The 16,932-nt window shown below is 43.1% G+C and overlaps 1 protein-coding gene across 2 annotated transcripts in view; it reads left to right on the forward strand.

Moving 5' to 3' along the window:
• The window catches only part of LOC143808112 (T-kininogen 2-like), a 72,893-nt gene extending 56,779 nt beyond the window's left edge, over window positions 1-16,114 (forward strand). For both annotated transcript variants that reach the window (XM_077290416.1, XM_077290417.1), the window contains 2 exons: window positions 10,894-10,980; window positions 15,326-16,114. In XM_077290416.1, the coding sequence (XP_077146531.1) occupies window positions 10,894-10,980; window positions 15,326-16,033 (795 nt within the window). In that variant the 3' untranslated portion in view covers window positions 16,034-16,114. The remainder of the gene's footprint in view (window positions 1-10,893; window positions 10,981-15,325) is intronic.
• The last annotated feature ends 818 nt before the right edge of the window (window positions 16,115-16,932 follow it).

A 16,932-nucleotide genomic window follows, 5' to 3' on the forward strand; every position in this document is an offset into this window, starting at 1 on the left:
GTGATTATCGTTAGGGTTGTGATTAGGATTATGGATCGGGTTGAGATTAGGGTTAGGGGTGTGTTGGAGTTAGGGTTGGAGTTATAATTTGGGGGTTTCCACTGTTTAGGTACATCAGGGGGTCTCCAAACACGACAGCCAATTTTGCGCTAAAAAAGTCAAATGGTACTCCCTCCCTTCTGAGCTCTGCCGTGCGCCCAAACAGTGGTTTATCCCCACATATGGGGCATCAGCGTACTCGGGATAAATTGGACAACAACTTTTGGGGTCCAATTTCTCCTGTTACCCTTGTGAAAATAAAAACTTAAAAACTTGGGGGCTAAAAATCTTTTTTGTTGGAAAAAAAAATATTTTTTTATTTTCACTACTCTGCATTATAAACTTCTGTGAAGCACTTGGGCATTCAAAGTTCTCACCACATATCTAGATAAGTTCCTTGGGGGGTCTATTTTCCAAAATGGGGTCACTTGTTGGGGGTTTCTACTGTTTAGGTACATTAGGGGTCTGCAAACGCAACATAACGCCCGCAGACAATTCTATCAAAGTCTGCATTCCAAAATGGCGCTTCTTCCCTTCCGAGCTCTGCCGTGCGCCCAAACAGTGGTTTACCCCCACATATGGGGTACCAGCATACTCAGGACAAATTGGACAACAACTTTTGGGGTCCAATTTCTCTTGTTACCCTTGTGAAAATAAAAACTTGGGGGCTAAAAAATCTTTATTGTTAAAAAATATATATTTTTTATTTTCACGACTCTGCATTATAAACTTCTGTGATGCACTTGGGCATTCAAAGTTCTAACTACACATCTAGATAAGTTCCTTGGGGGGTCTAGTTTCCAAAATGGGGTCACTTTTGGGGGGTTTCTACTGTTTAGGCACATCAGGGGCTCTCCAAACGCGACATGGCGTCCGATCTCAATTCCAGTCAATTTTGCATTGAAAAGTCAAATGGCGCTCCTTTGCTTCCGAGCTCAGCCATGCGCCCAAACAGTGGTTTACCCCCACATATGGGGTGTCGGCGTACTCAAGACAAATTGTACAACAACTTCTGGGGTCCATTTTCTCCTGTTACCCTTGGTAAAATAAAAATTTGGAGGCAAAAAGATTTTTGTAGAAAAAATGCGATTTTTTTATTTTTACGGCTCTACGTTATAAACTTCTGTGAAGCACCTGGGGGTTTAAAGTGCTCACCACACATCTAGATAAGTTCCTTAAGGGGTCTAGTTTCCAAAATGGTGTCATATGTGGGGGGTCTCTACTGTTTAGGCACATCAGCGGCTCTCCAAACGTGACATGGCGTCCGATCTCAATTCCAGCCAATTCTACATTGAAAAAGTAAAACGACACTCCTTCTCTTCCAAGCTCTGCGGTGCGCCCAAACAGTGGTTTACCCCCATATATGGGGTATCGACGTACTCAGGAGAAATTGCACAACAACTTTTGTGGTCTAATTTCTCCTGTTACCCTTGTGAAAATAAAAATTTTGGGGCAAAAAGATCATTTTTGTAGAAAAAATGAGATTTTTTATTTTCACGGCTCTACGTTATAAACTTCTGTGAAGCACTTGGGGGTTCAAAGTGCTCACCACACATCTAGATAAGTTCCTTAAGGAGTCTAGTTTCCAAAATGGTATCACTTGTGGGGGGTTTCCACTGTTTAGGCACATCAGGGACTCTCCAAACGCGACATGGCATCCGATCTCAATTCCAGCCAATTCTGCATTGAAAAAGTCAAACGGTGCTCCTTCACTTCCAAGCTCTGCGGTGCGCCCAAACAGTGGTTTACCTCCACATATGGGGTATCGACGTACTCAGGAGAAATTGCACAACAACTTTTGTGGTCTAATTTCTCCTGTTACCCTTGTGAAAATAAGAATTTGTGGGCGAAAAAATCATTTTTGTGAAAACAAATGCGATTTTTTATTTTCACGGCTCTACGTTATAAACTTCTGTGAAGCACTTGGGGGTTCAAAGTGCTCACCACACATCTAGATAAGTTCCTTGGGGGGTCTAGTTTCCAAAATGGTGTCACTTGTGGGGGGTTTCCACTGTTTAGGCACATTAGGGGCTCTCCAAACGCGACATGGCGTCCGATCTCAATTCCAGCCAATTCTGCATTGAAACAGTCAAACGGTGCTCCTTCACTTCCAAGCTCTGCGGTGCGCCCAAACAGTGGTTTACCTCCACATATGGGGTATCGGCGTACTCAGGAAAAATTGCACAACAAAATTTGTGGTTAAATTTCTGTTTTTACACTTGTGAAAATTAAAAAAAATGGTTCTGAAGTAAAATGTTTGCAAAAAAAAGTTAAATGTTCATTTTTTTCTTCCATATTGTTTTAGTTCCTGTGAAGTACGTAAAGGGTTAATAAACTTCTTGAATGTGGTTTTGAGCAGCTTGAGGGGTGCAGTTTTTAGAATGGTGTCACACTTGGTTATTTTCTATCATATAGACCCCTCAAAATCACTTCAAAGGTGATGTGGTCCCTAAAAAAAACATGGTGTTGTAAAAATGAGAAATTGCTGGTCAACTTTTAACCCTTATAACTCCCTAACAAAAAAAAAAATTGTTTCCAAAATTGTGCTGATGTAAAGTAGACATGTGAGAAATGTTATTTATTAACTATTTTTTGTGACATATCTCTCTGATTTAAGGGCATAAAAATACAAAGTTTGAAAATTGCAAAATTTTAAAAATTATCGCCATATTTCCATTTTTTTCATAAATAATCGCAAGTAATATCGAAGAAATGTTACCACTAACTTGAAGTACAACATGTCATGAAAAAACAATCTCAGAATCAGCAGGATCCGATAAAGCGTTCCAGAGTTATAACCTCATAAAGTGACAGTGGTCAGAATTGTAAAAATTGGCTCGGTCATTAAGTACCAAATTGGCTCTGTCACTAAGGGGTTAATGAACATGCTGTGTTTTTTCCAAGATGCGTTTTTTCCCGCGAAAACACGCAACATGGGCACAAAAATTGCGGAATGCATTAAAAATGATGGGACGCATATGTATGCTTTTTATGTGTTTTTATCGCGTTTTTAAAGTGAAAAAAAGCGAAAAAGCACGAAAAATCCACAATGTGTGCACACAGCCTTACACGGGTTTAGGAAACAAAAAGCTAATGAGAGTGCTTCCTTAATCTAGCTAGTTTTCATTTTTTTATTTTGCTTCTCTCTTGCTGAGATACTATCTTGTAAAGTTTTCTTGATAATTTATGTTATAGGTGAACTGAGTGTTAACAAAGGTTTCTCTGGGAGGGTGTACTTCTTCCCCTGCATGAGGTTGACCAAGTGCTGTCAGCTTTCACTCTACCCCCACACTAACTGCCGTGAAATGAGTTCAGAAAGTGTTTATGATGATACATATCTAAGCTATTTCTTTACACAGAGCTGCAGAGAGTCACCCCTGCATGATGCTGCCTGCTTATGATTGGTCAGCCTCATACAAGAGAAGTAGTATACGCCTCCAGAGACAAATCTCTGGTTACACCCAGTTGTAGCCTAAACTGTATAAGCTAAAATCTCCATGTCAGAGAGGGAAATTACAAAATAACAACTACAAAAATAATATCTTTGTTATGCTCAGCTTTGTAGCCACTATTTCATAATGTGACTACATTAACATTCTCAAATTGGTCAAATGTCCTTCTTAAAACCATCTTAGCTACCTGAAAGACTATTTCTAAACCAAAATGATATTGACAGATCACATATCACTGAAGCAAGGTATATCCATAAGGCTACTTTCACACTAGCGTTAACTGCATTACGTCGCAAATGCGTCGTTTTGCCGAAAAAACGCATCCTGCAAAAGTGCTTGCAGGATGCGTTTTTTCTGCATTGACTAACATTAGCGACGCATTTGCGACGCAATGACACACGTCGCAACCGTCCTGCGACGGTTGCGCCGTGCTGTGGCGGACCGTCGGGAGCAAAAAACGTTACATGTAACGTTTTTTGCTCCCGACGGTCCGCTTTTTCCGACCGCGCATGCGCGGCCGAAACTCCGCTGGAACTCCGCCCCCACCTCCCCGCACTTCCCCGCACCTCACAATGGGGCAGCGGATGCGCTGGAAAAATGCATCCGCTGCCCCCGTTGTGCGGCGGAGACCACGCTAGCGTCGGGGACCTCGGCCCGACGCACAGCGACGGGTTGTTCCCGACGCTAGTGTGAAAGTAGCCTTACTTGTTTATTAGTGTTACGCCATTTTGTAGATCACTGTATTCCTGTCACGGGAAGACTAGGTGGGCAAGAGCTAATAACCCGGGCCCCTGCAATTTCCCTCAGACTAGGGAAATCCTGACTGACCCTCTACCTAGAGTTTACACTGATGGTGTGCATGTCTAGGCCTCGACCCTCGCCCTGTCTCCTGTTTCAACCCTAGGCTGAAACCACCACCCAACCACCCAGTGAAAAGATAATACACCAATACCCACAGTTAGCACAGACAGGGATAACGGAAAATATACACCACGCCGCAGTCACTCAGGAATACACTATAAATGCGCAGGGCAAAATAAATACAAATATAGGAAGGAGTAAATAAGACAAAGGGAAATACTCCACCAGCAACGATACTCCCACTACTAGCTCACCACTCCAGACCGAGATAACAACGCACAAGACAGAAGCTAATCGGCGACGCCCAATGTTCAGGAGAACTATTTAAAGGCAGTGGGCATGGCCCAGCTTCCAATCCGATCACCAGGTAAATTAACCCCGGACTAGCTAGATAAAATCTAGCCGACGCCAATTAGAGCATAGTGGACAAAAGCGGAATTACCGCTGTCTGTCGGACGACCTGGTCTGAACAGCGTCCGACATGACAGTACCCCGCCTTCTATGAGGGACCCCAGGGCCCTCACGGCTTATAGGACCCGGCTTGTCCGGATGGCGGCGGTGAAACAATCTGACCAGCCGATCCACATGAACGTCCGAGGCTGGTACTCAGGACCTCTCCTCAGGCCCATAACCACGCCAGTGTACCAAGTACTGTAAAGTGCGGCACACTACACGAGAGTCAACCACCTTGGAGACTTCAAATTCCAGGTTACCATCCACCAAGACTGGAGAAGGCATTGGTGTCACGTCCACAAGACCCACCACCTTCTTTAACAACGATCTGTGGAACACGTTGTGTATTTTATATACCGTAGGAAGCTCCAACCGGTACGCTACTGGGTTAATGACAGCGGCGACCCTAAATGGACCAATAAACCGTGGACCCAATTTAAGGGATGGTATTTTGAGTCTTATGTTTTTTGTGGATAACCACACCCAGTCATCCACACTCAGGTCCGGACCTGGCACACGCCTACTGTCAGCCACACGTTTGTACCTAGCACCCACACTCAACAGGCGCTGTTTAACTCTCCTCCAGACTGATGATAATTGTGCTCCTAACTGGTCCTCCTCCGGGACGCCGGAAGAGCCCCCCTGACTCAAAGTACAAAATTGAGGATGGAGCCCGTAAACACAAAAAAACGGAGACTCCCCAGACGACTCCTGGAGGTGATTATTGATGGCAAACTCAGCCAAAGGAAGGAACTTCGACCACTCCTCCTGGTTATCTGAAACAAAGCAGCGTAAGTACTGTTCCAAATTTTGGTTCATACGCTCGGTCTGACCATTTGACTGAGGATGAAACGCCGAAGAATGAGACAACTTGATCCCCAGCCGTGAACAAAATGCTTTCCAAAATTTTGCCACAAACTGAGACCCCCTATCAGAAACGATGTCAGATGGAACCCCATGAAGTCTGACCACCTCCTGCACAAATACCTGAGCCAGAGTCTTAGCGTTAGGCAACGAAGGCAAAGACACAAAGTGCGACATTTTTGAGAATCGATCAACAATCACCAAGATGACCGTGTTCCCAGCTGAGGAGGGCAAGTCAGTGATAAAATCCATGGAGATTTCCGTTCATGGCTTACTAGGTACCTCGAGAGGAAGTAGTGTGCCAACAGGACGGGAGCGGGGCGTCTTAGTCCTAGCGCACGTGGTGCAAGCCGACACGCATGAGACCACGTCCTGTCGGATCTTGGGCCACCAAAACCAACGTGACACCAACTCCAAAGTACCCCTAACCCCTGGATGGCCAGCCAGGACGGTATCATGATGCTCCGCCAAAACCTTTAAGCGGAGATGAAGCGGTACAAACGTTTTGTTGATGGGAAGCTCAGACGGTACCTCCTCCTGGGCCTCGGCAATCTCAGCCTCAACCTCAGTAGTGAGAGCCGAAACCACAACACCCTTTTGGAGGATGGGTACTGGATCTTCCCGAGGCTCTCCCCGCAGAAAACACCTGGACAGGGCATCCGCCTTAGTGTTTTTAGAACCAGGTCTGTAAGTGACAACAAAGTTGAACCGCGTGAAAAACAATGCCCAGCGAGCCTGCCTGGGAGACAGACGCTTGGCAGACTCCAAATGAAGCAAATTCTTATGGTCGGTAATAACAGTAACCTGATGAATCGACCCCTCCAAGAAGTGTCGCCATTCCTCAAAGGCCAATTTGATTGCCACAACTCTGTTGCCGATATCGTAGTTACGTTCGGCGGGCGACAGTTTCTTGGAAAAGTAGGCGCATGGACACAAACCGCTCAAGGATGAGCCTTGTGACAGCACCGCCCCCACACCAACCTCAGACGCATCGACTTCCACCACAAAAGGTTTCGATACATCTGGCTGCACAAGAATGGGGGCCGAAACAAACCTGTTGTTAAGAGATTCAAATGCGCACACAGCAGCCTCAGGCCAAACGGAGAAATTGGTACCCTTTTTAGTCATGTCAGTTAGCGGTTTAGCAATGATGGAAAAATCCTTGATAAATTTCCTATAGTAGTCAGAAAACCCAAGGAACCGCTCAAGTGCTTTCAGGTTATCAGGCCGTTCCCAACACAACACCGCTTGCACCTTAGCGGCGTCCATTTTAAAACCAGAAACAAGGAAGAAAAAGACTAGACCAATAACGGTATGCACACCCATAGAATATACAAAATATCAAAAACTTTTATTACACCTCAAAAGGACAAGTACACAGTAAAACCATTTAAAAAGGCCTGGATACAGAACCATAGGCCGCCACCCCTGAATACATGTTACAAAAAAAATGATAATAACACACATGGATAAAGTGCTTAATATTAAATATATACAATGTCTCTTGTTTATGCAGATAGTATTTCAAATCACAAAATAATACATGCCACAACCAATGAACATACACTGACCAGTAATCAATTTGCTGAGATTCTATAGACAGAACATATCAGAATAGAGTTTTAAATGAGCATGCTCACTGTCCTGTTCAATGTGAAGAATATAAAGGCATAAAGTGTTAAATGGGCATGCTCTTTGCCCAGAATAGTGATCACAGAATAATAATACATGCCACAGCTAATGGTGATACACTGACCAGTCATCGATTTACTGAGACTCTATAAACGGAACATGAAAGTATAAAGTTTTGAATGAGCGTCCTCGTACCGGAGGAGATCGGATGTATCCGAAAATACAGTTTGCAAGCTTCACGAAAAGAAACAATTTACTGCGTTCCCCAGCAAATTTTTCAGGCAAAGGAAACTTAGGCTCAGCAACTCTACCTGTCGCTCCAGCTTGCACATTAGATACTGCTAGTCCCTGTTGCTGCACTGCCCCCCTCAACTCAGTGACCTGGAGGGACAGCGTCTCCAACTGGCGGGTTATGGAAGTCATGGGATCCATGACAAAACAAAAAAAAGGAAACCCCTTTTTTTTTTTCTTTTTTTTTTTAAGGCCGATTATAATGTCACGGGAAGACTAGGTGGGCAAGAGCTAATAACCCGGGCCCCTGCAATTTCCCTCAGACTAGGGAAATCCTGACTGACCCTCTACCTAGAGTTTACACTGATGGTGTGCATGTCTAGGCCTGAAACCACCGCCCAACCACCCAGTGAAAAGATAATACACCAATACCCACAGTTAGCACAGACAGGGATAACGGAAAATATACACCACGCCGCAGTCACTCAGGAATACACTATAAATGCGCAGGGCAAAATAAATACAAATATAGGAAGGAGTAAATAAGACAAAGGGAAATACTCCACCAGCAACGATACTCCCACTACTAGCTCACCACTCCAGACCGAGATAACAACGCACAAGACAGAAGCTATAATCGGCGACGCCCAATGTTCAGGAGAACTATTAAAAGGCAGTGGGCATGGCCCAGCTTCCAATCCGATCACCAGGTAAATTAACCCCGTACCAGCTAGATAAAATCTAGCCGACGCCAATGAGCGCATAGTGGACAAAAGCGGAATTACCGCTGTCTGTCGGACGACCTGGTCTGAACAGCATCCGACATGACAATTCCAGTGTATATGTATATTACTCCAAAGTGAACCCTTTTTACATCTTTTTTTAACAAATTAACTTTTTATTAGCAAAAAAGATAGATACATAGCTCAACAAATATCTCCAACAGGAAAGAAGAAGGAGGGGAGGGGAAAAAGGGGGAAAAGGGAGGTCAGGGGGAAGGGAGAAAAAAAAAAAAAAAAAAAGGGGAACAAAGTACATAGTGTCCAGAAATCACATCACATCCAGTACAAAAATACAGGTCATAATGCAAACAAATCACATAATCCAAAATGAGCTATTACATGAGAGTAAGGGCAGACGGAGATATATAAGCTGAGGATACCCAAGGATCCCACCAGGAAAGGACCCTATTCCTCCTAGAGAGACCCTGTGCCATAATTACTTCATAGCAGAAATGAAGGTTAATTTTGGAAATCAATTCGGCCCTGGAGGGAAGAACTGCAGATTTCCAGTGGCTCGCAATACTTTGCCTGGCAGCAATCAAAATGTTAGAGATTATCGGGCGAAGAGGGGAGGGGAACTCTATGAGGGAGATACCCAGAACCGCTAGATGTCCACTCAAAACAAGGGGGAGATGAGTTATATCTGCAATCAAGGACTGTACCTGGCGCCAAAAAATTTGAACCCGTGGGCAGGACCACCATACATGGGAGCTGGAGCCAACAGCCCCGCACCCCCTCCAGCAGAGAGGAGAGGAAGAGGGACCGAATTTGGCAAGGCGGGCAGGGGTGAGGTACCACTGAAGTTGGATCTTCTTAGACTGCTCCAGATGTCCTATACATGAGGAAAATTTAGAAGGGTGTACCATGGCGAACTGCCAGTCTTCCAAGGAGGCCTCAAAAGCCAGCGAGGACTCTCAGGAGATCATAAAAGGAAGTTTTTCAGGAATATCATGAGATATAAGAGCCTTGTAGAGAATAGAGATGCCATGGAGCACTATGGAGGCAGGTCTAAAAAACCGGTGGACCGGGTCCTCCGAGAGAGGCAGAGGCGCACCAAACAGCCGACACGACCTGAGGAAGCTGCGAAGTTGAAAATATTGAAGAAAATCTTTGTTAGAAAGAGAAAATCTACTTGCCAGGACCTCAAATGACAACAGGCCATCCGAGCCAAATAGGTCAGCCACCCGGTGCACCCCACGCCCCTCCCAGGAGGAGAGAGAGGTGTGCCCAATAGCATACTCCAAAGCCCGCAGGGAAATATAGTCATACATAAATAAAAAATGAGAAGAGCAAATTGACGCCCAAAGTTTAGAAGCAGCCTTAATAGTGCGAAGGGACCCTTTTTACATCTTGACCACAGTCATACATGAAGGCAGGTGAACAAATCAGTATCTGCAGGTGCCAATGCACCTCAGCTCTCTCACAACCACCTCATACACCTCGCTTTACTAACAGATATCACTTGAGATACGCTTATACACATAAATGATTGGCTGATGTGTTTTCATGGAATAAAGTAGAGTATCTAGTGGGAGAACAAAATGATTAGGCATTTGATATCAAATTACCTAATCTTTATCTCCCAAGACATATTCCATTGGGAAAAATGTTTAGGGGTCTTTACACTGAAGTTAATTTGATTGAATCATTCAGGTTTATCTCTATCTTTCATTAAAGGTTTTGCTACTTTTGTATATGTTGCAGGAATCTGGCCATAGGTTTTTACTACCTCATCTGAGACCCACATGATGTAGGGGCGCAGACCCTAATTCCACAGATGTGTCACTTACTGGTCTCAGCAATGTCATTTTGATAAAATCATGGTATTATCTGCTGAAGATCTACCAGTTTTCTGAATGTTGATCCCCCATATAACCCAACCCCCACCACTGACTGATTGACATTTATGTGTATACTGAACATTGGCAGAAAGCTGCTAATCAAGGGTGGGGGTGGGATTACACAAAGCAGAAGGACTACATGGCAAAACACTGATTTCATTGAAAATGCAACAAACAGTCCAGTAAGTGATAGTGATGCAATCAGGGTCTCTGTCCCTACATCATGCTGCTCTAAAATTACATAGCAAAAACGTGTTAATATATTCCCTTTAAATATATGCAAATCTTGGGGGCTAGGCCCTGAGACCTCCACTGGTCGTTCAAGAGACCTCTTACAAGTGCACAGCTCAGGAGGCAAGAACGCACAGCTCCTGCCTGGGAGAACTCAGAGCGGACTATGGATTCGATAGAAAGTCACAAACTTTCTACTGAATCCTAACTCTGTTATGTGTGAGCTCTGAGGCAGAAGCTGTGCACTCCTGCCACCTGAGCTGTGCACTTCTAAGAGGTCTTTAGAGTGATTGATGGGAGTCTCAGAACCCACTATGTTTTATATATTGCAAGACCCTCACCTCTTTTCCCCACCCCAGAGAACGGCCATATAAAAAAAAAAACCAAATATATAATATACCAAATATAAAAAAATAACCAAAAGTTAAGGTACTTTTTTATTATGTTTATGTATGTTTGATGTACACTAACCTTATTTTTCCTTCTCTGTGTCTTTTTTTATTTTAGAATAACCTGGTTTGCCAAGCTAATATCAATGTTGCAAATGAAACAGTGAACATTCAGCCAGACTACATCTGTAATATACCTGAACGGGTAACCTGAAGTTCTTTTTATATGTACATTTAATTTCCATGTGTACAAAAGATGGTCAAAAAAACTCACAGGACCTTGGCTCACTGGCCATGTCAGTTGTCCGCTTGTCAGCGAGCCTTCTTCTGATTAGAAGACCAGGCACAATGTCAAACTTGCATCATGTTCAAAAAATGAAGGCAAAGGAGGTTTAATAATCAAAGGAGGAGCTGGAGATTCCAGCAGGTAGGATGAGATTTGCAGGGCGCTATTCTAGATGCAAAGGACTATCAATGTGGCCTATGGAACAGGGTCCTATTAATCTTTTTGATAATCCCTAAAGTACACCATAGGTGCAAACATTAGCACATCTTTTTTTCTGCATAGCAAAATCCTGCTGACAGGTTCACTTTAACTAAGTAAACTACAGACACTGTCATGCTGCTGATGTTATACTGATTAAAATGATACCTGGGGTGAAGAAATCTGTCTTGTGGTTCTTGTGTAATCAGTGTTAGAAGTTTTCAGTTAATGAGATGCCTGGGGCAGGACTGTAAGCAGTCTTATCTTGCTGCTCTAAGCCAGAGAAACCAAGCCAAGATCTGGCCACAAGCCACCCTGCAGCACAAACAGTCTGTCTGTCTAGACGTCTGACTCTATGATGAGGAACATATTTGTGCTTTGGGGCAGTCTGTCGGCAGGTCTTCCCTTGGTTTCTCCGGCTTAGAGCAGGAAAATCAGACTCTGCCTACAGTCCGGCCCCGAAGCACAGGCATCTCAGTAACTTAAAACTTCTAACACTGATTACACAAGAACCACAAGAAGGATTTCTTCACCTCACATATCATTTTAATTAGGGTAACAACACCAACCTGACAATGTCTGTAGGTACTTAGCAAAATGTTGCTCACAGGTTCACTTTAATTAGTGCTTTAGCTCTTTCAAAGATTTCTTACAGCTTTTGATCTCTGGTTAGGAAAAAATATGAAGAAAAAAGGAACTCCATGTGTATCGCCACTGGTTTGGTCGGTCCACTGGCAATACTCCTGGGGTTCCTTTTTCCTCCATATTGCTGCCTGTGCATGCGGACATCATTATTTATTTTATATCATGAATTTCACCAGCCAACTTTGGAGATGTGTAATTCTCTTGCTGTTGTGCTGATAGTGTGCTGCTCTGATGCAGTCATTGCATGCTTTTCATGCAGAAAGCAACACTAACTCCAGGAACTTTAGTTTTATTGTATATTTTCCTTTGGCCCATGTTTATGTTTTCTTGATATCCGATGCTTACATTTGCATCATTATTGTATTACTGCATTAATGGTAATAGTAGTAGTATATGCAATCTTTCCATTTTCAGATAAGATAATTGATTTTTGTTCAGTGCTTCCTATTGCTACATTTTCTAACCAGCAATATTATGACGTGGCAATTCTAGAATGCTGTATATAAGTCCCCAGTGCGCTCTGCACAACACAAAAAAGACCTTTCATTATACTCCTCTACGCCGCTGTCCGATCCATTGGGCATTGCTGATTTTGGTCAGATGCATCCTCTCTTCTTGCTATGGCCATCCTCTTTCTTCCTGTGGATTACGCATCCTACGTCATCCACACAGTCCCCTCCATCGCGCACCTGCTCAGGCATTCTTCTCTCTGTCCTGCTGAGGCCAGAGCAAAATATTGTAGTGCGCATGCGCTGACGCATTTTGCCCTTTCCCACCCAAATGCAATACAATTTTTTGCTCTGGCCTTGGTAGGGTAAATAGGAAAAACAACTGCGGAAGAGCGCGATGGAGGATACTGCGTGGATGACGTAGGACGCTACATATACAGGTGCTTCTGACAAAATTAGAATATCTTCAAGTTAATTTATTTCAGTTCTTCAATACAAAAAGTGAAACTCATATATTATATTGAGTCATTGCAAACAGAGTGATCTATTTTGAGTGTTTATTTCTATTAATGTTGATTATTATGCTTCACAGCCAATGAAAACCCAAAAGTCATTAGCAGTAAATTAGAATACTTTATAACACCAGTTTGGAAAATGATTTTAAAATTTGAGGTCGGGGCTCCTTTTGCATCAATTATTGCATCAATGCGGCATGACATGGAGGCGATCAGCCTGTTGCACTGCTGAGGTGTTATGGAAACCCAGGTTGCTTTAATAGCAGCCTTCAGCTTGTCTGCATTGTTGGGTCTGGTGTCTCTCATCTTCCTCTTGACAATACCCCATAGATTCTGTATGGGGTTAAAGGGAACCTGTCAACCCTAAATTCGAATATGAGCTAAGCCCACCGGCATCAGGGACTTATCTACAGCATTCTATAATGCTGTAGGTAAGCCCCCAATGTAACCTGAAAGATGAGAAAATGAGGTTAGAATATACTCACCTGGAGGGGCGGTCTGATCCGATGGGCGTCGCGGTCCGGTCCAGGGCCTCCCATCTTCATAGGATGATGTCCTCTTCTTGTCTTCATGCTGCGGCTCTGGCGCAGGCATACTTTGTCTGCCCTGTTGAGGGCAGAGCAAAGTTCTGCAGTACGCAGGCGCTGGGCCTCTCTGACTTTTCCTGACGCCTGCGCACTGCAGGACTTTGCTCTGCCCTCAACAGGGCAAAGTACGCCTGAGCCGGAGCCGCAGTATGAAGACAAGAAGAGGACATCATCGTAAGAAGATGGGAGGCCCTGGACTGGACTGGACCGCAGCGGGACCGCCCCTGGGTGAGTATAATCTAACCTCTTTTTCTCATCTTTCAGGATACATCGGGGCTTATCTACTGCATTTCAGAATGCTGTAAATAAGCCCCTGATGCCGGTGGGCTTAGCTCACTTTTGAATTTGGGGGTCACAGGTTCCCTTTAAGGTCAGGCGAGTTTGCTGGCCAATCAAGCACAGTGATCTGTTGTTTTAATCCAGGTATTGGTACTTTTGGCAGTGTGGACAGGTGCCAAGTCCTGCTGCTGAAATTTCCATCTCCAAAAAGCTTGTCGGCAGAGGGTAGCATGAAGTGCTCTAAAATTTCCTGGTAGATGGCTGCGCTGACTTTGGTCTTGATAAAACACAGTTTACCCATACCAGCAGATGACATGACATGGCTCCCCAAACCATCACTGATTGTGGAAACTTCACACTCAACCTCAAGCAACTTGAATTGTGTGCCTCTCCACTCTTCCTCCGGACTCTGGGACCTTGATTTCCAAATGAAATACAAAATGTACTTTCATCTGAAAACAGCACCTTGGACCACTGAACAACAGTCCAGTTCTTTTTCTCCTAAAGACGTTGTCTATTGGTCATGAGCGGCTTGACACAAGGAATGCGACACTCGTAGTCCATGTCCTGGATACGTCTGTGTGTGGTGGCTCTTGAAACAATGACTCGAGCAGCAGTCCACTCCTTGTGAATCTCCCCCAAATTTTTGTATGGTCTTTTCTTAACAATCCTTTCAAGGCTGCGGTTATCCCGGTTGCTTGTGCACCTTTTTCTACACACTTTTTCTTTCCATTCAACTTTCCATTAATATGCTTGGATACAGCACCCTGTGAACACCCAGCTTCTTTAGCATTGACCTTTTGTGGCTTTCCCTGCTTGTGGAGTGTGTCAATGACTGTCTTCTGGACATCTGTCAAGTCAGCAGTCTTCCCCATGATTGTGGAGCCTACTGAAACAGACTAAGGGACTTTTTTAAATGGTTAGGAAGCCTTTGTAGATTTTTTTTGTTAATTATTCTAATTTACAGAGATAATGACTTTTGGCTTTACATTGGCTGTAAGCCATTATCATCAACATTAACAAAAATAAACACTTGAAATAGTGTCTCTATACAATATATGAGTTTCACTTTTGAAGAACTGAAATAAATTAACTTTTTGATGATATTCTAATTTTGTGAGAAGCACCTGTATATATATTCTCCTCTTTTGCAGATCATCTCTAAATCATTAAGATTTTGAGGCTGTCGCTTAGCTACTCAATTTGCTCTGTGAACAGCGTAACAAACGCTACTCCCAGTAGGTTAGGCATTCTCGCTGGTGTCCGCATACATAACCCATTTACTGCAGAACACTTTTCTGCATACTCGCCCAGAGCAGGAGTACACTGATACTGGATGAGCTACATCATTAGCAGCCTGTAATATACAAATTATGAAATTTTAAAAATGAATTGTATTTAAAAAGTTTATTCACATAATTAATTTATTATCATGGTAAAACTTCTGTAAGATTCATACTGGTAAGAGATACTATATATGCACAAAAATAACAAAGTTTCCAAAATTATGAATGCAGTCCGGGAACTGAAAGAACCTGATTTATCCTCTAATAATATAATTTTTTGTTTGTTTGTTTGCTTGTTTCCACAGATACGTTTAGCTATAAGGGGTTTATCACCTCTTCGCAGGGTGACATTTCTTCCTGGATTACAAAAAAGGGCATCTCGATCAACTGAAAAATTAAAACGCAAAGGGAATGAACCAGATCATAAAGAGCAGAAACATGGAAAAAAAGAACATAAAGATAAAAAAGATAAAAAAGATAAAAACCATAAAAGAGATAAAGGGCATAAAAAACATAATGGCAAAGATGATCATTCGTCTGAAGAATCTGCAGAAGACCAAAAAAATAATCCACAAGTCCTACCTAGACCTACACAGAAAGCAATTCCTCGAGTTCCAGAGATAGACACCAATGTGCTTGTGACAACAACCCAAAAAGCTAACCCAACAAGTGAAACTAAGGATTCAACATTGACACAGGCTCCTACACCATTCATACCAAACATTTCACACCTTTTACCACTTACAACATCAGTTCCACAACAAGGGACTTACTCAAATATTCATGAGACAGATTTATTAGATCTTCTATCACTAGAGCCTGAAGATGTCCCAAAGTGTCCTGGAAAGATATGGCAGCCATTATTGCCTATTCTACAAATTGTCACTGATAAACCATTTATTATTGAAGGTCTTCCGTTTCATGATGATGATCTACTTCTTCCAGAAATTGAAAAACAATTACCCAGTCTAGATTTAGGTGGGGTGTTAACTGATGATGACCTAGATTTCTAGAGTTAAAAAAATAAAACATTAAAAATCTATTTCTGTATATAAGGTCAGTTTAAAATGAAAATAAAAAAGGTTAAAAATGTGAAATTGTGTACCTTTTTTGTGCTCTTGTGTTCTTTCATACCCTGTATTATAATAAATAGCATAACTAGTAACACAAACTCCATTTTTGGGACCCGCAAAATTAAAAAACGCTGCTGTGTTAAAATGGACTAAGGCTAAGTTCCCACAGTGAGTTTTTGACATTGCCTATTTACAATTCCATCAAAGTAGATGGGTTTTTGTTATGACCCCAATGGCGAGGGTCTCAGAGGAACGTGGAAGTCTGCAGAATACAAAAATCCAGCTCATAGGGCAGTGGTAACTGGGTTGACCATATATCTACTCCTAACGCCAACACTAGAAGTAGCCGGGGATCATTCCTACGTTGATTCTAGATGACACGCGCCAGCCGGAGAATCTAGCTACCCCTAGTAGAGGAAAACAAAGACCTTTCTTGCCTCCAGAGAAGGGGACCCCAAAGCTGGATAGAAGCCCCCCACAAATAATGACGGTGAGGTAAGAGGAAATGACAAACACAGAAATGAACCAGGTTTAGCACAGAGAGGCCCGCTTACTGATAGCAGAATAAAGAAAGGTAACTTATATGGTCAACAAAAACCCTATCAAAATCCACACTGGAAATTCAAGAACCCCCGAACCGTCTAACGGTCCGGGGGGAGAACACCAGCCCCCTAGAGCTTACAGCAAAGGTCAGGATACAGATTTGGAACAAGCTGGACAAAAATACAAAACCAAAACAAATAGCAAAAAGCAAAAGGCAGACTTAGCTGATATAACTGGAACCAGGATCAGTAGACAAGAGCACAGCAGACTAGCTCTGATAACTACGTTGCCAGGCA

This window comes from Ranitomeya variabilis, chromosome 2 (assembly GCF_051348905.1).
Source record: "Ranitomeya variabilis isolate aRanVar5 chromosome 2, aRanVar5.hap1, whole genome shotgun sequence".
In the NCBI taxonomy this organism is placed as follows: Eukaryota; Metazoa; Chordata; class Amphibia; order Anura; family Dendrobatidae; genus Ranitomeya; species Ranitomeya variabilis.